Source organism: Crocodylus siamensis, chromosome 3 (assembly GCF_052110815.1).
Source record: "Crocodylus siamensis isolate JL-2025a chromosome 3, ASM5211081v1, whole genome shotgun sequence".
Taxonomy (NCBI): domain Eukaryota; kingdom Metazoa; phylum Chordata; order Crocodylia; family Crocodylidae; genus Crocodylus; species Crocodylus siamensis.
The window spans coordinates 226,612,495-226,635,222 of NC_143397.1; the positions used below are offsets into that span (position 1 = coordinate 226,612,495).

The window sequence follows — 22,728 nt, forward strand, 5'->3', positions numbered from 1 at the left end:
AAAAGACAAATTTTATACTAAAAATCAAACATCTACTATAACATCTTTTAGTTTTATTAAAAAAAGTTTTGTCCTGATTTACAAAAAACTAGAATTCTTGGTTGCAAAATGATACCTTTTTTTAGACCAACTGGAAAATCACCAGAAAATTATCCTTTTTTGCAAGGTTTTGGAGTCAAAACTTATTTTAAAATATATTAGGATTTATTTCCTACCTATGGGGACTTTTTACCCCCTTGTACCATCTATACTTTTCCCAGAGCCTGACAAAGGGACTTTGATCCTGAAACTTCTAGAAAAGGACAATTTTCTTGCGATTTTCCAGTTGATCTTAAAAAAGATATCATTTTGGAACCAAGAGTTCTAGTTTTTGGTATGTCTTTTTGTCTCAGTTCAACACAGTTACCAAGTACACCCTTGTCCCGATTTATGTGTTTTTGAGTAGCATATATAGAGGTGATTGCATAATTGCTCAAAATAAAGCCTTACTCTTGTGCATTGTGTGTGGGAGAGGTAGGAGGGGTGTGGGGGAGTTGTGGTGGGATGTGCATGTGTGGGGGAGGGGCTACCTGTGCACTACATCCTAGGAGCTGGCTGGGGGTGGGAGGTTGGGGAGGCTAAGGCATGCATGCAGTAAAGGTTGACCAGGTGGTACAGGTGCATTGCATCCTGCCCTGTACCTGACCCATGACTGCTCCTGCGATGCTCCACATGGAACCAACCCCCACCGACTTCTGCTGGGGCAGCCTGCACTATGTTTCCGCCTGCACCCACTGTGACCCCAGCCAGCATGTACAGCTTTCTGGCAGGGCTGCCTTCCACTCGGCACTGCTCATTGCACTGGACAGGTGAAGTGGGTGGAAGGCAGCTGGGAGCTGAACCTGGAGCCCCATGCACTGGAACAGGAGCTGCTTGGCTGCAGCTTCCCCCTGTTCACTGCTACTTCCCTGCCCTACCTGCTGCCTGTAGTAGTGCAGTAGGGTCAGAAGGAGGAGCTGCTGGAGACAGGGGAAGCTGCACTGGGAGCAGCCCCACCAGGAAGCTGTATATGCTGGCCAGGGCCAAGGCCATGGCATGCCTGGGCAAAAGCATGGTTTGGGCTGTCCTGGGCAGAAGCAGGCAGATAGCACTGCAAGGGTAGCCACAGGCCAGGTACAGGCAATTGGTGGGCACCTGCCTATGGGCTGGATCCAATTAGTTGGTGGGCTAGATCCAGCCTGCGGGCGGTATTTTGCTCACCCGTTTCAGGTCTTTCTCAGCTCGTAGGGAACCAGGAGAGTGTCCTAAGAAAAGGAGAGCACAATAGGAAATAAGATTATGTAGCCTAGTAATGAGGGTATGCACCTGGAAGGGAGAGACTTGAGTTATAGTCCCTAGCCCCAGGGCTGTTTTTGCCTTCTGCATTAAACAGTCACCAGATAAAATCTGAAAACATCCTTGTGAGTAGGCACCAAAACTCAAGTTATTCCCTCTCTTAGCTACAGCATTTTGCTCTCTCTTGTGCTCTCTTCTGTCTGCACAGCAGCACAGCTTCAATACAGGAGGGGTGGAGAGTATCCCCATGAGCCTGGGTTTCTGCCTTCCTTCCAGCCTGGGTCTAGGGCATGGCCTGAGTGCTGGAAGAGGTGCTCTAACCACAGGCTACACATAAAGCCTGAGGATTCCACAACCAGCCTCAGCTGAAAAGATCAGAGTGAAGCAGTAGTCTGTGATTAACAGAATGATTTGGTGTGCAACCCCTAGAGTGGCCTTGTGGCTCCGAATCCCAAGCTGGTGTGAGTGTGTAACTCAGGCCTTCAGGGAAATTCAAACTCTGGGAGGAGGCAGGATTTCAAATACACCTCCCTGGCAGAACCGGATTATGACAGGATGGGGCTCTAAGATAGGTGTTCCCAACCTTTCTGTGCCACGGCCTGGCAAACTGTGGACTGGAAGCAGCCGTGGCCCAGCAAACTGTGAACCACCGTGCAGAGCCCTGCAGCTGGGATTTCCGACCGGGACACAAGTAAGGATACGTCTACTCCTCGGGCGGGGGATCAGGCCCAAACCTCAACTGAGTCTCCCCCAGCTCTGCACGGCTGTGGTTTGCCAGTCTGTGGTCACTTTCAGTCTGGCAGCTGACCCTTCGAGGCCCGGGGGTTTGCTTAGAGGCCCCTCATAATGTGAGGCCCTAAGCCTGAGCTTTCTTAGCTAATGCCTAAATCCAGTACTGCTCCCTGACTTTTCTTGTTATCTGGCATCCCCCTTGCTTAGTATGCTGGTTTATTGTTCATGGCTAACTACTTCTCTCTGCTGCTGTGATTCTCATTCTTAGGCTTGTCTCTCTCTGTGCACTGTATAGGGAACTCAGGTTCCTAACCTGGGGATGTGATTTCCACTTTGGCAGCTGGGTGTTTAAAAATTAAGCATGGGGACACTGAGTGCCCCAGCAACTTTTGTGGCTCTTGGTCTCACTGCCCAGCATTGTTGAGTATTGTATACGCATTGCAGCAGCTATGAGTCCTCTTACAGGGAGAAGGAGAAAGAGTAGTGCTTTTGCGTGCGTGTGTGTATATGTGTGTGTTTGTGTGTGTTTCCAGGTATTTGTTTAGGCAGAAATTAGTTTAAAATCTTTTCAGCTGATACTAAAGAAATAGGACTGGATAAGTAAGCATTTAAGAAGCATAAAGTCCTATAATACTGTTCTGCTAGAAAGTATAGTCAGTGGTGTTACTGTGCATTATTTTAGCTAGGCAAGAAGTTTCTATGATTTTTTTTTAATTTTTTTTTTTGGAAAGATGGTGATCTTTTGAAATCAAAACTGCACAGAAACACGTCAGTTTAGATGACACTTTCTCAGGCCCAGATAGACTTTTCAGTCACAGTAACCCACTTAAGAAGCTCAGGAGGTAAAGCACTTGCGTGTGATGTTGTAGACTCAGATTCATGTCTTTGTTCTGTCTCATTCGTGTGGGGATAGAGTCAGTATCTCTTTCTAGCTCTGTTAATATGCAAGTAATTGTTCAACTCTGAAAAGTCCCTCAGTGAGATTGATTAGTACAAAGTAACTGACTATTCTGCTTTATGGTTGGGTCAGTGACTTGAAGCTTGGGTGAAACTTCTTCAGCTCTTGCTCTGAATCCAGAGGAGCAGCAGCTTTAACTTGGCTATCCCAAATCTACTCACCAGGCAATTATGGGATGAGTATGTCTCACCTCTGTAGTGAAACATTTTGTAAAAGTCTTAGATTCATTGCAATGTGGAACAAAACCAAACTTTAAAATCTCAATACTTTTCACAACCATGAAGTTGAATTCATATTTCCCAGCCGATCCTATAATTTATTTTGAGCCATAGTGTACTTTCCATTTATGCTATTAAACCGAATATCCTTCTATTTAAAAAGACGAAGCCTGTCTGTCTTTCTTTTTATCTAGCGCTAAGTGGTTGCCTCTTATATCTCCTTATGGATTTACTGACTTAGATTCTTGTTGATACAAAATGTGAACAGCCCTCTAACATTTAATACAAATATTCACATTTGATATGGAACTCACTAAACCTACAGCCTGCTCTGTGACTTAAGCTGGGTAATTGCGATGACATGTAGGACTGTCTTCCAGCCTGAGCTCATACACCTGGTAGCATAGTTTTCTGAGAACTTGAAGGACATAGACTCTAGACACAAGTTTTAAACTTAATATAACGTGCCTTGTTCATTATTTACATGGAATTATCAATACTGCTTATGTGCCTAAATATTACCATGGAATTTTTTAAAAGTTGGTCTCTTTTCAAACCCCAAACATGATTAAATGAAAAATGAAAACAGATCTTTGCAAAGGTATTGCACTAAATCATGACTGAATTCTTCAATACTGCCACTTTATAAGGTTATTACAGTATGACTCTCAATTCAATTAAATGTTACCACTTATTCTTTTAATATCACAAAGATATGAATAAGAATATATTGCAATATGCAAAAAGTAACTTGCCAGTATTTTGGCTATATCAGTCTATTTTGCTCTGAGGTAGGTGTCTGGTTATCTGGGCAGTGTTTGGCCTATAAAAAAGAAGGAGTGTTAGTGTACTGTAAATAAAATCAATATACAATTTTGAATAATGGAAATGTACGTATCACTTTTACTATTTTCTAGTTATAACAAATCTAAAGGATGGGGAAAAGCATTTCTATATTATCAAATATGTATTCTTTCAATAAAATACTCCATGATCATAGATATCTGTACTCTGTGGTCAGAGATATTCGAGTCCCCACACCTGGTAGCCCAGCCAGAACTGCCAGTGTTTAAAGTCCCTGGCAGGGAAGCTTATTCCCCCCGACTCCCCACAACCCCTCCACCCCAAGTCTTGGGGTGGTACGAATAATCAATTGATTGTTGGCCTCGGCCACATGTCATGTTTAACGCACCATACAAACCAGCCATAAAAGTCTTCAAATGTTCTACATTATATGTGGAATATTTTTATGGATCGTGTCCTAAACATAAATTAGGTGCATGTGTAGCACATTTTCCATCTATGCTATGATCATCATGTTAATCACGGCATAAACATAATATGTAGAAGGGGTCTAAGATATGCCTTTTTAGGGAAGGAGACTTTCCTGTTAAGAAGATAGATGTTAAATCAACAGAACAAATGAATGGAGAATTTATCATGAAAATTATTACAATTGGGGACCTGGATAAAGGGCACTCTTGCACAAGTTTGTTTTTGATATTTCTGACAAGGGAGTCAATCAGCTGTAAAACAATATAATTAGTTATGCATATTTTTTCATATTTTTCTTTAAAATTTAGAGTTTTTAATTATTCTTCATATTCTTTACAGTTTTCTCTCTGTTAAGTTGTCTAAATTCTCCTTTCAGTAATAGCTTTCAAGTTCATACAGTGTAGATAATTTTCTAGAAATTTCTAAAAGTCCTAAGGAAGTGTTATTTTTGTTTTAAAAAATGCTGCCCCAGTTTTTAGATGAATTGTGTTCAATATAGTTTTTCAAGTCCTGTAGTATAGTAAGAAAGAGAGCAACTAATTTTTCAGGCCACTAGTTCTCAAACCATCTGGGACCAACTTAGCAGTTGACATATCATTGTCTCCTGGAGATGTGTAATGAAGAAAAAGGGTTTTTCCAGAGTTCTGACTGAATAGAGCAGGGACGGAGCTTAAGCTTTAGTTCTGTCACTCACCCTCCCATTCCTGCTTAACCCTAGCTTCTGTTGAAGACTAGACTCTGTGGGTAGATCTATAATTTCAAAAAGAGCTAAGTTATGCACATGGCTGTGAAATCAGAGAAGAGAGACCAGGAGCAGCTAACAGACAGCAAAATTACCAGAAGAAAGGTTAGTGTGATTAGTGGAACATCAAGAGCATTGACAGGAGAGGAAATCATTAATACCGATGGAGTGGAGAACAATGAGGCATTAAATGAACTGACTTCTGCTGGGCAGTTGGTTTTGAAGCAGAAATCAAAATAGATGATTCTCTTCCTTCTAGGCAGAAGCATCATTTTTTCTTGATAAGGCAATTGGGGCGGGGGGTGATTTCTGGGAAAAGGGTGGATGTGATGTGTGAGAAAATATGGTAAATTAGAGTAGGCCTCTTCCTTAACTTACTTCTGTGTCCAGGATTTTCATTACTGCCACTGGGAATAACAGGAACATAGAAGCATTCTTACAATACTTCCTTTCTCCTAGCTAAACGCCCTTCACAAAGTGGTACTGATAAGCTGCTATGCTGCCCCTATACCAACTGAAAACTGTCACTGCAAAATTCTTAGGTAGCCAGTAAAACAAAGTTTAAGGCTACATGCAATACTGCAGTGCCAAGGAGATACAGTACAGTCAGGAAAGAGGCTTATCTGATAAATATGTTCATCTCTTGGAATGAAAGCTTGAAGTCTAGACCCAGTGAAGTCTATTACAACGTTCCCATTTATTTCAGTGGTGCCAAGATTTCAACCCTTGTTCTTTAAATTTTTCTGGAAAAACACTAAAGAAAGAAATGAATGAAAATTAGAGCTTGAGTTCTAGTTGTTTTCTTCATTTGTCACTATTTGCAACTTATATGTTGTTGCTTTTCTTGTTATCTATATTACCACAGCACCAATCATGTGTTAGGACTCCATTGTGCTAGGCATCATACAAACAAGCAAAAGATAGAATTCACCTTAACGAGCTTGCAATATAAGGGTATATCTACACTATAGACTGCAGCATAGTATTGGGATGTCCATGCTGACCTTAAACAACCTAGCTCAGGTACCAGAGGCAGTCCAACAACGTGAACAAGAAGCATAGCATGAAGTAATTTACACAAATTCTTAAAGAAATTAGCCTGTCCTGAGCTCTGTACTGCTTCATCTAAACTGTCCTGGTACCCAGGCTAGCAAGAGAGAGGTCCAAATGGAAGCAGACACTAAGAGCTCCTACACACATGCAGGGAGCCTGCTTTGATGCACTGTAATTAATCGAGTCTGCGGGAGCATGGTAATTACGTGTAACAGTGTCCGTGCAGTGAAAAATGGCACCAGGGTGCTTTAAACTAAAGCTCATTTGACAAGCTTTGGTTCAAAGTGGCATGCTGTCATTTTTCAGAGTGGGGATGCTGATACATGTGACACTCTGGGCGCTTTTAATTAGTGTGGCTCTCAGAGCTGCTTTAATTAAAGCGCACCGCCTCCCCCTCCTCCCCCCATACCCCAGAGTGTATCTATAAACACCATAAGGCAATAAACCTGATTGGTATATGGCGGTGAGGTCCAGAGTTATAAGAAGATGGGGGTAAGGCCAGGAGTTAAATATTCAGAGCTCTGTTTTTATTCATATTGAGCTTGATTTGATGGCTAAAGGAGATGTCAGAGAGGCTGGACAAGTTTTTAGTTTGGACAGAAGATGAGTTTTGGGCAGAGAGGTAGTAAAGTGAGTCAGTAAAGAGACGGTATTTCAATTTGAGTTTACAGATTTCCCAGAACATGTGAAGTAAGAGAGGAGACAAAAGGACCAAAAACAGAACTCTTTGTTTCCCCCACAGAAAACTGGAGGAATGTTGAGAAGGATGCTTTGAGGGATGCACTGAAAAGGCTATTAAAAAGGTAGGAGGAGAATCAGGGACAGCAGCATAGCAACCAAGGGAGGACAAGATTGCAAGAGCATGGTTGATTCTATGAAACAGTGACAAGAAGGATGAAGGTGGCATACTATTGCTGATATTTGGCTAGGAAGTAGTTATCAGTGAATAATTTCACTAGACTGTAAAGGGTGGAAGCTAGTTCAAGGACGGTATAGGATGGATTTGGAAAAGTGAAACTCCAAACAGTGTGTTTGAGAATAGAAATTAAAGGGAGAAGGGGAGTGATAGTAACTGGAAAGATAAGTGATATCCAAGCCCACCAAATTTTAAGGATGGAAGAGCCTAAAGCAAAACTGTATTGTGTTGGGAAAGGGTCAGAGGAGAGTGATAGGTTAAGGAGAAGAGGTAATGAGAGTGTGCATGAGGGACATCAGGAAATGAGATGGTATAAGAAAAGTAGAGGGTTAGAGCAGGAGAACAGATAAGAAACCATAACAGAGACAGGAGCAGATAGGGAAAAGTTATGTTATATAATATCATAGATGACCATATTATTACTGTAACATTCAATTTGTGCTAATGTAGTAAGACGTGGTCCCTACCCTACGTAACTTACAAGCCAAACAGACAAGACAGATAAAGGGCTGGAGAAAGAGTATAGTATTAGATGGGGAATTGTGGCACAGAAGGATTAAGTGACTTGCTGAGCATCATGCAGGAAGTTTTAGGTTCCTTACGTGTCAGTCCAGCATTTTATTCACAAGGCCATAGTGTCGCAGATAGAAGGCAGATTTGAGGGATGATGGTTCATAAGTCAAGGATCAACAATACTATAAATTCAGAAGCTGAAGCCAAGGTTCACAATACTAAGTGTCAGTCCAAGTCCAATGCATCATGCTAGGGGTCAAATAGGTCTATAGTCAGAGGTCAGGAATCACAGAGTTCTATACTCAGGATAAGCAGAAGCTGAGGCACTGAGATGCAAGGCAGGAGGCAGGACTGAAGGGTCTGAGGTAGAGGCAAGGCAGAAACAGGAGAGGTTCACAGCTGGGAGGTCCAAGACAGGAGTCAGGCAAGGAGGTCCACAACAGAAATGCTGGAAGCATTATTGCAGGGACAATGCCCTTCAGAAAGTGAAAGGTTTATAGCCCTCCCACTGAGGGCTTGTGGCCTCCATTGGTCCTGCCAGATCACCTAGTCTTCTGTTATGAATCTCATGGGAAGGCCCAGGCTGAGCGGAGGGAGGTGCTATTCTCCTCGTGGGGCCACAGCCTGGCCCTCTGCCTGAAGGTGCCATGAATCAGGGTTTGAATCTCAGGAGCCCTGACACAAACCTCACAATGAATAGTCACAGTTCATTAATGAACTAAGAGCAGAAATATGTTTTTTAAAATTGTTAGTCATATAATTATGAAAACAAAATAGATTGTAAAAATCAGTATATTTACAAACAGTTTATGGATGGGAAAAAAAAGACTGAATTCTTAAAGACTGCTATTTGCAACCTATACTTGCACCTCTTTGAAGAAAATATTGGAAGGGTGTGCCTGCTTTTCTAATGAGTTCCCAAATGTAAAGTGGAAATGAAAAATAGAGGCCAGTAAAGTGAAGCACTGAATGCAGGTGTCACCATGGACATAGTCTTTCTGGACTTTAGCAAGGCCTTTGAGACCGTCTCCCACCCCATCCTCATTAAAAAACTAGGCGACTGTGGCATTGATGCCTACACAGTCAGATGGATTGCATATTGGCTGAAGGGTAGTACTTAGAAGGTGGTAGTGGACAGGCCATATTCGACCTGGGGGGAAGTAGGCAGTGGAGTCCCCCAGGGCTCGGTCCTTGTGCCCGCGCTGTTCAATTTCTTTATCAGTGATTTGGATGACAGGGTGAAAAGCAACCTGTTTAAATTTTCTGATGATACCAAAATTTGGGGTAAGGTGAGCACACTACTAGGGAGGGAAAGACTGCAACAAGACCTGGATAGGTTACAGGGGTGGGTTAACAAAAACAGGATATGTTTCAGTACTAACAAGTGAAGGGTGCTGCACTTGGGCAGTAGTAACCAGCAGCACACTTATAAGATGGGAAACGCCCTTCTTGAGAGCACGGAGGCAGAAAGGGATCTTGGAGTCATTATTGACTCCAAGATGAACATGGGCTGACAATGTGAGGTCACAGTTGGCAGGGCTAACCAGACCTTGTTGTGCATCCACAGGTGTATCTCTAGCAGGGCAAAAGAGATGATCCTCCCCCTCTACGCAACACTGGTCAGGCCAGAGCTGGAGTATTGCATCCAGTTCTGTGCGCCCCACTTCAGGAGGGATGTGGACAACATTGAGAGGGTCCAGAGGAGGGCCACCCGCATGATCCAGGGACTACAGGGCAGACCCTACAATGAGAGACTGCAGGAGCTGAACCTGTTCAGCCTTCACAAGAGAAGGCTGAGGGGGGACCTGGTAACCATCTATAAACTCACCAGGGGGGGACCAGAAGGGTTTGGGAGAGACCTTGTTTCCCCTAGCGCCCCCTGGCATAACAAGGAATAACGGCCACAAGTTGTTGGAGAGTAGGTTTAGATTAGACATCCATAAGAACTACTTCACAGTTGGGGCAGCTAGGATCTGGAACCTACTTCCAAGGGAAGTGGTGCTGGCTCCTACCCTGGGGGTCTTTAAGAGGAGGCTTGATGCCTACCTAGCTGGGATCATATGAGCCTAGTTTTTCTCCTGCCCAGGCAGGGGGTTGGACTTGAAGATCTACAAGGTCCCTTCCGACCCTACTTTTATGATTCTGTGAAACAAAAACTGACAGCATGAGAAGTCCATTCTTTGGCTATACTAGGACAAGTCCCTTTAAATTCATAACTGATGGATTAGCATCCGAAAGTGAAAGTGTTAAACAAAAATTCCAAATTGCCAAGTAGTAGGATCTTTATCAAGAAGAAGGGTGATTAAACTGTCTGATAACATGCACATGATCATAGTATGGATTATGCCGTGGATAAGGGAAAAATACTTGCTGATGATAGTCTTGTATCCCTGTGCCTCATATAGAACAGGCAGTCAAATGCAAATATCTATAATAACAAGAGCTGGTTGGCATAGCAATTGGGAAATGAATGTTATTTGTAGCTCCATATTTCTGTCTTTAGGAGTCTAAGAGCTAGGAGGTTGGTATTGATAAGACGGTTGTGTGTAAATCCTTTGTAATGGTGCTGTGCCTCTTCAGTCATTTGTATTAATTTTAAGTTTCTATATGAACATCGCTTTCTGAAGGCAAGGGTGAGAGCAAAAATAATTTCTCAAAAGTCTTATAGAAAAGATCTTTGTTAAGACAGTGCATTTTTTTCTTAGATTTTTAAATACATATTTTAAAAATGTATATATGGGAACTCAGTCTGACCTTTAGTGTGGAATACACATTCAAGTCTGTATTGGTATGGGTATTAGTAAGAATGATTTCTGGCTCATGTAGGGAGGGTGATGCAAGGAAATTGTGGATAAGGGGTACAGGCACCTCAGATGTCTTTAACTTAGCTGAAGAAGATGCTGTTAAGGTGCCTTGGGACCCAAGTTCTAGCCCAAGCACTGATTTATTCCTGTAACACAATTTATTTATTGGCACGTGTGGCTGATTATTTAATAAAGGTGTGTGGCAGCCTCTACTGATGCATGTCTGCATGGAAATCCTCAAATTTGGCACCCTGCTCACATCCTTGACTTCTGAATATTTCTGTTAGAGCAGCTGATTATAAGGGGCTGTGGGCTCTTCCACAGGAGAGACAGTTATTGTGGTCAGTGTGGAAGAGTTCAAATGCTATTAATGTTTTATTCTTCTCCCTTTTCACTATGCATGCATACTTGTTCTCTCTCTCCTCCCGCCCCATCTAATTACCTAGTTTTATCTTCCTGTGCACCTACCTTCCCTTTCCTCTTGTCTACTATCATGTATTTTTTCTCACCATGATCTCATATCATATCTCTTTCCCTCTTTCTTTCCTTACATCACCTCAACTCTTCTTTGTTCATTTTGGATTAAGACAGTCTCCAGGGCTAAGTACAGACAGTCAAAAAGTTCAAGGCTGAATCAGTTCAGTCTTTGCAGGTTAGTCTGACCTGCAGAGATGAAATTGAGAAACAACTGGACACATATTCACTTTTGATTCAGGACATGAAGCCACATGCCTGCAGTGGCTCAGGTCAGAAACTGGGGGATGCTAGAGCACAGCTCTCTGGCATGTAGCCAGTATGGGCTGTGTATCCACTTCCTTTTCCTGGTGCCCCTTAAGGTCCAGAATCACAGCAGCAGGACTCTGCAGGGTTGTTCTTCACTTCCTCTTCCTACTTCCAGGTGCCTCTGGGATTTGTAGTCCATAGTCGCAGCCAGCAGTAAGTTTCAGTAAGTTTAGCAGAGCAGGGCAGGGCAGGTCAGCTCCATATTCCAGGAAAGGGTGTTTAACCATCCTCCCTGGCTTCAGACCCCAGCCAGGGTTTGCCTAGCGGGGCAGTCCTTGCCCTGCCCCCTCAATACTTCTCTGCTGGAGCAGACAGCAAAGCCCAGCCCAGGGCTGGGAAGCATGATGGGTTGCTGAGGGGCTCTGATTTAACTTAAACCAGGAAGGGGTCTGGGACAGAAGTGTCATAAACCAGTTTTACCCAAATCAGTCTGATGCTACATTCAACCAGGTTTATCTTAAGCCAGTTTCAACCATTTTGAAACTGGTTTATGTGCACTTGCGCTTCTGTTCTGTTACAGGTTTAAACCAGGTTCTGATCACTTAAACCAGTTTTGTGTAACTTCTGTCCATAGCCCATTTCACCTACCATGGTCTGTGAGGGGCTAGGATATAGGGCACATTTTTATCAGCAGGCACTAGTCCAGCCTCCTCTCTTGTTGCCACTTGCTTTCAGGTGCCATTCAGCTAGCACTGGCCATTCTTTCTGCTTAGCTGTTGTCTGAACTGAGAAGTGAACTTTTCATTGTAGACCCTTCAGTAAGGATCTTCTGTGGTGGGCTTCTAGTGGCCTGCATGACCCTGGTCCCTGGACATCATAATTTTCTACCTACCAATGTTCAACCCTTGCAGACTCTTAAAAAGCTACTGCAAATGCATGGAGATAGATGGGTTTTTGGTTAAAATAAAAGGTAATGGATAGTAATAATTGGGAAGTAAAAATAATTTCTTAAAACAATATATAAACAGTTTCCCTATTCATGATACTTTACTTACAATGTTGGTAATAGGATTCATTTTTAAAGGATCAGGATCATTTTATAGCTAATTATTACTTGCGTGGTTATACATATGTATATACAATGTAATCATATCTCATATATATGTCATACTTGGGCATAAGATGAATAATATAGGACTGAAAAAGGAATCTCCTTCTTCTCTCCATGTATAGCACTGCAAAATTAAGCTGCAGCATCTTGTGATTTATGTGACATCGTCTTCTGCAACATCAGCTGCTACCAGGGGCAAGATACCAAACGTATGTGCCAGTGGCCTGATCTTATACAGCAAATCCTATGCTTCTATGATCTGTTGACAGGCCCTTACCTTAAACAGTGCTAGCAGGCACTGCTGTAATAAAAACAAACTGACTGATACACTCCTTTACAGATTTTCCATAAAACTAGCAAAAATGATAATGAATAAATAATCTTCTCTAAATTTCATACAATAGCTGATCTTAGTGCAGGCAGGAGGTGCCTCTGTAGATCAGGGTTTGGAATGTGTGAGAATTCCAGGCCACCGGTAGTGATTTGTGAGAAAAAGTTTGTCACTTCCCTATGCCATTTATTTGTCTGTAAGTTGTTGAGGGCTTAGGTCTCTTGCCTTTATACATCCTTGCCGATACTGTTTCTCACACAAGGAACTGATGGATTTTTGCGTTAAAAAGATAACAGGGAAAACATGGAAACTTTTGGTTAAATTAATAAAATAATCCCACTTCCCTGATCTCATGTGCAGAAAGAAAAGAAGAAATTGAATTGAAAATATATTAGGTAACGCATGATCTAGGAATTAATCTGCTTACTTACACACAGCAGAGATACAAATTCTCTTGAGATAGCTAACTTAGTGTCTGATGTGGTATAATCCATGTTTACACAAGCATACTTAAATTGCACTGAATTGTAAAGAGAAAAGATTTCTATGTAAAATGAAGCAGAGATGAAAAGTTGAATGGAATTTTTGTTTTATCTTACAGCAGTTCTCACTTTTTAACGATTCAAAAGATTACATTAAAAATCTATGTTCCCTCTGACCTTAAACAGGAAAAGTTTTTTATTTGAACTGATACTACTTAGCACAAGAGCTTTTATATGTGTTTTGGGCTTGGTGAAGGATGCTCTTGGAATGCTCAAAGTTATTGTTTGGTTGGACTTCAATCTCAATGGAAATGAAGATGCTGGAATCAAACTTTCAATCTTTTCTAAATTTCTTTTTTATTGGCAGTTTGAATGGTGCACTTTATTCCTTTGCAGTAGGATCCTCCATTAGGCATTTGTCTTGTTGACATGTGAATGTCCTGTTGTCACAGATTAACGTAGCTGTGTGCTAGGAGGCAGGATGCTATTTAAGATAGTCCTTGAGCAAACACATAGATGGGACATGGTCACCTGGTGGCCTCTAGGCATCTGGTAGCCTGTTGGCAACTTCTGGATCAATCTTCAGGTACATGCACATGTTTGCAGGACCCAATCTACGATCAGGAGCCTTACTTTAATCTGCATGATTGTAGATCAGGTCCCTATTGTGTAGGCATTCACCGGTGCCATGAGTCACCCTGAGAACCTGATCCAAGTCAGTCAGGGCAGGGGAGGAGGCAGGTAGGATCAGGGAGGAGGGTAGCTAGTGGGTCCCAGTGTGGTTTGGTGTGATTAGGGGGGTTGTTGGGACCGTGGGAGGGTTTGCCCATCTAGGGCTGGAGGGTTAGGGGGCTAAAAATATCTTGGTCAAGATGGGAGTTGGGGTGGTGGTGTAGGAAAAGCACAGTCCTGGGGCTGGGACAAGCGGGTGGTCTTTCTCAAACCTGGAGCTGTGTTGTGAACATGTACAGGTGTCGGTTAAATCAAGTTAACCCATTCCTGATCTAACTTAATTCACCTGAAGAGGTGACCTAAGTTGGAACACGCCAGCCATTTTTGCCTGATCTAACCTCTCCAAACATCTGTGCAGATCAGCACTTAAGTCGACCAATTCTAGTTAGGTCTATCTAAAATTAACATCTGTAGTTACCCTGTGTAGGTTGGGATTTAAAATATCAGCCATCTCCTTCCCCAGAATAGACTCAACTTAAAAAGTAATTTGAGAATCATCTGGTTCTGCTCTGCATCTCGGTGAGGCATCTCCTCTTTGAAATGGTAAATTTATAATCATAAAGGGGATCTGTAAAGTTTTAGTTTCAGTAACGTACCGCAACACATAACAGAAGAATACAGGTCACTCAAGAACCACCTTGAAACCAGTTGCTTGTCAGCGTCACCAAAAGTTCAAAGTCAAGTGTACCTTTTCAAACTGAGTGTAAATGTAGAAAGTTTCCAAATTCTACCTCTATAGAGAATATTAACAAATTGAGGTGGTGAGTTGAAGCAGGTAGAAACAGAGATAGAAGGAAATGAAGACTTTGTCAGTTATCTTGCTGGATAAGTGGTTTAACCATTCTTCTCAGCTCTCTCTAGTTCTGGCATCCCTAATTCAAGAGGAATGTTCATAAATTAGAAAGGTTGGGAGAAGAGCTGCAAAATGATTAAACAATTGGAAAAAGTCCTTTGTGCCTGAATACTCATGGAACTCAATCTGTTTTCACTTTAAGTTAAGGGTTGACTTGATCAGAGTTTATAATTGTCTACACGGGGAACAAAAATTTGATAATAGAGGACTCTTCAGTGTAGCAGAAAAACAAGATCCAGCGGCTAGAAGTTGAAGCGAACAAATTCAGCCCAGAAATAAGGCGCACGTTTTTATGGTGAGATTAATTAATTAGTAGATTCATTTCTCAAGAGCTCATGTAGAATCTTTAAAACTTTAAAATCATCACTAGATGTTTTCTCTTTCTAAAATATAGGCCAAGAACAAAATTGGAAATAATTTGGGGAAGCCTGAGGCCTGTGTTTTACTCATTGTGGTTGTATGATCCATTAATTCTGTAATAAGTTACCTGATAAGCACCACCCCAGTCCTGAAAAGTTTTAGAGGCATGTTTAATTGCATGTATTGTGTTGGTCCTTTGAGTCTCAGTTGTGACTATGTACGGTGAATAGTCCCTATGAAGTCAAACACAAGCATAAGAAATTTCAGGAGCAGTGGCTACATATATATTATCTGGATTGAGGATTGGAATTGAACAGAGCCTCCACACATGTAAAACATCATTAATGTTAACATGTTAAGTCATGTTTTGAGGAATTATCTTATTGGGGGTGTAGTGCTTTTTTTGTCTTATTGGGTACCAATATGCGTGCAGGGATGCTGCTCTGATACACTGTAATTACAGTGCATCAGCGCAGACTTGGTTAATTAAGTGTGCTGAAGCATGCTAATTGGCACACTTCAGCAGCCTCCACATCTCATGTATTCAGCATCCCTGCACTTCAAAATGGTGGTTGGGGCGCTTTAACTAAAGCTCATTGAACAAGCTTGTTGAACAAGCTTCAGTTAAAGTGTATCCGTCATTTTGAAGCATGAGACGCTGAATACATGAGATGCTGCAGGCACTTTAATTAGAGAGGCTCTTGGAGCCAGTATAATTAAGGGCCTCTTCCCCCCTACCCTAGAGAACAGGTGAAGATGACTGTTGTTTTTAAACCAGTGTGGCAGTAGTTTATTTTTAAAATAAAGTTCAGCTGTTTTCAAGATTTACTTCTTATATAACAAGATACTAGAGCCACCAAAAAATGGCTTGCTGACCATATTTACTTTTACTTGCTGATGGGAGTTCCTTGTACTTTTAACACTTGAGAGTGAGCAGAAAACTTCAAAAACAAAGTATAAAAGGGAGATGTCTTCACAGGAAGGGACCAGATTAATTCATCATAAAATTTTCCTAGTTAAAATTAAAAAACTTTCAGGGAATAAAAAGTTAAGTCTCTCTAAGACATTAACTCAGAAATATTTCTATTGTTTGTTTCCTATAGTTACAAATACATGAAATGATATATTAAAATATAAAATGAAAATTAAGAAAAAAAGTAATGTGCTAAGTGCAAAATGACCAAGTTTACATTTCTGTCATCTTTAAATTGTATATTTACTGGCTTTTATTGGTGATTATTTAGCTATAATGCAGTTTGTTTAATTTTTTTAAAGTTTGTGTTTTTCTTTAAATAAAAAATGTAGCACCTTACTGCTGGTGATGCTTAGGTGCTCTGCAGTAGTTAGGCATGGCTTCTGCAGAATTTTCATACTGCACAGGACTAAAAGTTTTGCCTTTCACTACTCATGTTTCCAGAGTGCTGCCTTGCTGGCTGCTCACTGGGAGCTGTTTTCATGCGAAGAGTCAGATTTCAGATTTAGCTGCTTTTTTAAATGGTTAGACTTGTTTTAAAAAATGGGAAGTGCTTATTTTTATCCTCACTCTAATTTTTAAAATGACTTTTTTTTTTAACTTTACCAGAAAATTATACTCTGGCAAAGAAGAGAGGAACCCTGATTCTTTTTAAAGTTGCTGGTGCATGGAAAATAGAAGAGTTGTAACAGAAGAAACAGTGGGCTCACCCACACCTGCATTGCAATAATATATTTATTTTTCATTAAATCTTCTTTAAGTACAGTAACTAGACAGAATTTTTTTAATGTTTCTGATCATTAACTGTCTGTTGACAGGTGGCACAACAACCACACTTCCTGTTGTTAGGATGTTTCTTTCATAAAATTTGAGAAGTGGAAGTTTTAGCAAGTTCTCTCCTACTTTCAGTAAGAACAGTCCCAGGCTGGTATGTACAGCATGTAACGTCCCTGTGCTCTCTTTCCAGCTGTTCCTTGAATCCTTATGTGATCTCTCATTCCTGCTGTGACTTCCCCACCTTGAAAGGCGGGGGGGCATCTAGGCTCGGTCCCCTGCTAAACTGGCAAAAACAAAAAACCTTCCAGAATTTTGTCAGTGAGAAGCTGCCAAACTCTCCCTAAAGTATCAAATGAACCCCGCAGAGGACTAAATAAACCAAATAAGGCAGAGGAACGCATAGGATCTGGATCTGGGTGCCAGAGCTAAAGAAAAGACACTTTTTCCACCACATAGCAAGCAACCTTTAAAACACTGTCACAATGGGAACCGTTTCTGCTGCTTTTCACATACATCTGTTGCCCTTCTATCTCCTATGTACTGGTAACAACAAGTTGAAACCTTCTAGTATTCTGTATTCTGAAATGCTTCAGTATTTTATGGAAAGCAGGTTTTAATAATATCATATTGAACTTAATGGTTAAACAAACATTCCTGTAGAGAACTACTCTACTCTGCTGTGTTTCAAGCAAGCCCAATTCCAGTAAGGAAAATGTAAGCATCATGTATTTTTCAGCAGCAGCCATTAAGAAAGTACTCATCCCTAGAGAAAACTGGTTGTGTTCTGTGGCTGGTGTACACCTGTCTGCTCCTGTGTTGCACTCAGTGGTTATTAGAAACAGATGTTTTAAAACAGATGTTTTTAGCAGAAAGTTACATTACCTGTACTTAGCGTTCTACAACTGTGGTTCTGGTCATGTCTAAGTGTTTCCATGTGGTATACACTTGGCCTGTGCAAAGCAGCAAGTATTTGATTCAGATTCAGCCAATTTGGAGGGACAGTGATTCGATTCAGTGACTCAAATCACTGTCCCAATTCAATTCAGCCAATTCGGATTTGGAGATTTGCCCGCCAAATCAGGCCTAATCTCCTCTGAATCAAATGGGAGGCAGCAGTGTCAGTGGGGGTGTGGCGGCAGTGAGCATGTCCCCACTCTCTGCTCCCTTCCCCAGCTTCCTTCCCATGGCTGCCCCACCCAGCCCCACCATCCCAGCACTTTAAAAAAAAAAAAAAGCACCCTGCACTCACCAGATGCAGCAGTAGCAAGGCCTCTGGGGGTCATGGCAGAGCCCCCCTGCACTGAACAAGGCAGCAGGGATCACCCCTCCCTACCTGGCACCCATGTGGCAACTGTTGCATCGCGAGAGTACAGTGCTGCTCAGCAGGGCACAGCAGGGCTCTGTGTGCTGTCTGGGAGCTGGGACCACTCAGGCTGAGTGTTGCCCAGTTCCAGATGACTGCTGGAGCCACCCCAGCTCTGGGACAGCATGTGGCGCCCTGCTGAGCTGCACTGCACCTGTGCAATGCAGCAGCCAGGTTGGGAGGCAATCCCCACTGTACCCTGTTGCCCCATGCTGTGCAGGGGGGGCTCTGCCATGAGCCCCCCACAGGTCCCAATTACTGCTGCTGCAACCAGCGAGGGTGGGGCTTCTTTATTTTTTTTTTAAAGCTCTGCACTCACCAGCTGGTGGGGGGGTGCTCAGTGGGCTGGGGGAGCTGGCAGGGGATGGGGCCATGCAGAGGTCCCCTCATTGTCCCCTTTCCCCTCTTCCAGTCCCCCTGCCCCCTATTCCCCCTACGGAGCCTGGGTCCAGCTCTCTGCAATGGCAAGTAGGGACTGCCCAAATCTCTGAATTGATTTGGAGGCTTCTGATTTGATTCAGACCTTTTAATGGGTCTCCCGATTCAATTCGGATTTGACAGTTTGGCCTCTGAATTGGGCCGAACCTCCTCTGAATTGAATCGGCTACCAAAGCTTCTCACAGCCCTAGTATATACAGAATACAGGAATTTCATTGGATATTGAATTTGCACATATGCAAGGCAGAGATATGCAGTATCAGAGAAATAACCTAAAAATTAAAGCTTTATAGTGAGTGTGGAGAGTTTCTTTATGCAACAGTTTTGAGAAGGAAATTGAATGCTGTCATCAGGATTTCTTTAACCAATATAGGTATGTGGAAAATATGGTAACAGAAATTAAGACAGACATGTTACTGCAACTAAACTTTTACGGACACTTACCTAATTATTCTATTAAAGACACATGCCATTCTTTGGAGAATAACAATCTCAGATCTGAAAGAAGTCTACTACATGCTAGTGTTAGAAGTTTGGGCCCTTTCCCACATAATCAAAATAGGAGGTGTTAGTGTAATAATGCAAGGTTATTGGAAATATTTATCAATGATAGGTAGGTGTGTTGAAGAGGTAAGAGAACCCTGTTTATTCAAAAAATAGCTTTAGTTTATGGCTCTAACTCCTCATTGAACCATGAGGTCTTTTGACAGGACCTCCTAAGATGTAACAAAAAACAGAGGTGAGCTCAAAATTAGTTGGCTGATTCTCCCGCACTTGTAAGCAGGTGAGGCAGGCCACTCGTTTCTACTTAACAGCAAAATTACCTCAGTTGAAAACAATACAAATTCGGCATTCATGAGATTCAAATCCTTGAACTTTCTGGACAAGACCCCAAGAGGTTTGATGTATTAACATTGAATTTATTGTGTTGCATAGAATAAATGAAAGCACAATGTCAATCTATTTTTTAGCTTGAAGAGACTTGTTTTTAATGTATTCTGCTTTCGGTCTTGATCCAGCCCTTGGCCTGTTTGCCAGCCAGTAAGCACATTGAGCAAAAATCAGTGAAGTCAAATACCCACATAGTTTAAATTGAACCATTTAAACTAAATGCTTGGATGGAGCAAGGCAGCAAATACTTTGCATTATATCTGCCTTTAAAATTTTAGCCAGAGCATGATTGAAAAGATCAGAAAACCCATTCAAATATATAATATAGAGATGAGGGAAGGGAAGGGAGGTTTGAAACTTTTTGGAGTCCTGCCACCTTTGAGTGTGCAAAAGCCTTGCACCATTTCAATTCCATATAGTCCGTGCTCCACAGATATGAGGAATATGTGGCTGTGAGGAACCAGGCCACAATGATGGAGATCCATCCCTCTTGGCATTATCCTTGACAATCCTGCTGGGAGACTCCTTTGGTTTTTCTACTTATGCCTTCAAAAACCTCCAGAAGTGGAGAATGGAAGGCCTTGGCAGAATGCCCTCACAGTTGATAAAGCATACTTGTTTTCTGCACCTTGATACGACTTGGATTATTTGATGGTACAAGCTCTGATGACACTGCATGGTTTTGGGATGTTTTTTTCCATTTCAGTGTAATTTGTAGAGTTGTCAGTGAAAAGCAGTAAAAGGGTTATTTACTTGGTTGCTGTAATAGGGATATTATATAAATAGGCATATTAAAATCTTCAAACATCTGTATCAGTGTTGAATCAAATAGTTCACTAAATTTTACCAAAAGAATGACATGAAAAAGAAGGAAACAGAAAATTATGTATCCCTGAGTAAAATACAAGTTCCCAGAAGGGAAATACAGTATCAGGCATTAGAAGGTGAAAATAGGAGACTGATAAGAATTTTGTTTTAACTGTCTAAAACAAAAATTTGATAAACATTTTAAATTAGTCCTCAAAATGCAGGGAGCTTAGCTGTAAAATTCCATCTGATCACTATTAGGCTTACATGAGATTACAAAAGCCTGCTGATAATAGAGTTAAATTCAATTTCAAAGCACTGCGGTGAGGACACTGAAACTGCAACAAGCCTGTAGTATCATTCGAGTGAAAAAAGAAGGGATACTCAGAGCAAAAAATAGAGGGTCAAGAGGATGCTGTTTACACTGTAATTGACTTTCAGGCTAATTTTTTTCCTGATATATTGTTTTCACAGGGTTAGATAAGATGTGAAAATAGAAAATCAATGGTATAATAAAGGAGAATTTCAAGGCTTGTCTGTGGTGGGTAAAGGAGGAGATCTTTGGATGTCACATTTGATTACTGAAGATCTTTGTTTACCTTGATTTTATTCGTTTGATTTTTTTTTTTTTTCCACCCAACAAACCACTGGTAAAGAACAGGCTGACGGTATTCCTGAAACTGGCAACCCCTTGTTTAAACTCAGTTCTTTCACATTTTTCTACAATTTTATGTTTATCTTTAAATACATTTCCAGTGTTAAAAAAAAAAGTTACCTATCCAGTAGGTGCCCTGAGTAAAGTAAGAGAAGATTCTAAGGAGAAATATACTGAAGCTACATGTCAGATGTTTCTCTCTTCTTTTCTCTCCTCTCTCTTTTATGCACATAAACACCCATATGCACACACACATATATTAATATATATAATATATGCAGATATTGATGGAATTCTATGAGTTGAAAGAGAAGGAAGATGTCTTTAAGGATCCATATCTCTCGCAGCAGATATATGTTATTATCACTGAAATGTGGCCTTCAGTCTTGAAACAGTTAAAAGAGTTCTACGGCCACAAAAGAAGAGATTTCTTCAGAATTATCTCCCGCCTCACATTTGCTCTTAGGCAAGCAGTTTAAAAAAGCCCAGTGATTGAGCCAGTGATCCAATTTGAAATGCAGAAATGATTAGAGCTGCTTGCCTCATTTCATATCGAAATTCTCTGATTTATGACAGGGCTGCAGCCAAGATCTATCTCCAAAGGGAATTAGTGTGCAAGTTTGCATATTTTTGTTATTTAGGTTTCTGATAGCAGCTGCTAGCTAGAAATACTGAATTGGGAGGTGGTGGTGCAGGGTTTTTCAGCCATTGGAGCAAAGAAAGATAAGAGCCTTATGTTTAGGACATTCAGACCCCTTGACCATCTCACCATACAGTAATTTTTAAACCTGGATTGCAGTAATACAAGAATCCAGTGTAATGGTTAATTGTAGTAGTGGAGAAAGGAATTACCAAAATTCTGTCTCCATGTTTTAACTAGTGGAATTTTAATGAGGCATAAAACTTCAATCATGCAACTGACCTGTGGGGCAGAGTATAGAACATATAATGAAACAGAAATAGAATTCTGAAAAAAAATTATTACCTTATCTGGAATTTACATGAAGTGTTAACAGGAAATTATGCAGCAGTTATAAATGAAAAATATGGGATTTAATGTACTTATTAATAAAGATTTGTTACATACATGATACCAGTGTCCCAAATCTGCCGGCCGCAGCTGTCCCCAATTTCTTATGTCTCTGTCCTCAAATGCATTTAGTGTCTTCTTATTACTATGGAAACTAAGAGCAATTTCCATTTAATAAGAGTTTCTAAGACAAATGCAAACATCTTTGTGTAGGGGGTCGAGGACTGGGGATTTTGCCTTTTCTACAGTATTCAGAGTTTCTCGTTCTGAGGTTGATTGCTATTTTCCTTGGATTTGCAAACCTTCTGAGATGCTGAAGAAAAAGCAAGAGTGTTGGTTCAGAAAAGGAAAAAAGAAACTACAGTGAAAGAAAGAAGAGTAACTGCCACATTATGCTAGTATTGCACTGAGCAAAGAAATCTCACTGCAAAAGTTTATTACCTTAGCTACTACCCAGCTCCATATGGAGTCATTATGGCCTAGAGTCTCAATAGTGCTCCTAAATTGACCTTATTGTAGTGGAGCTGTGCTTCCAGGTATTAAAACTTCTCTCATATTTCACTGAATATTCTCCAGGAGATCCAAGGTTATTGTAATAAAAACCTTAAAATTTGATTACCTTGTTCTTTGACAAAGAATTCAGTCTGAAGATTGTAGCAATCTATAAGTGGAAATGT

General features: G+C 41.2%; 1 protein-coding gene across 4 annotated transcripts in view; it reads left to right on the forward strand.

Moving 5' to 3' along the window:
• The window catches only part of ZFPM2 (zinc finger protein, FOG family member 2), a 432,895-nt gene that overhangs the window by 239,960 nt on the left and 170,207 nt on the right, over positions 1 to 22,728 (forward strand). For 3 of the 4 annotated variants that reach the window (XM_090040486.1, XM_090040489.1, XM_090040488.1), the window contains one exon: positions 12,482 to 12,568. The exons of the other annotated variant lie outside the window; for it this stretch is intronic. In XM_090040486.1, coding sequence (XP_089896612.1) covers positions 12,482 to 12,568 — 87 coding nt within the window. The remainder of the gene's footprint in view (positions 1 to 12,481; positions 12,569 to 22,728) is intronic. 4 annotated transcript variants of the gene reach the window in all.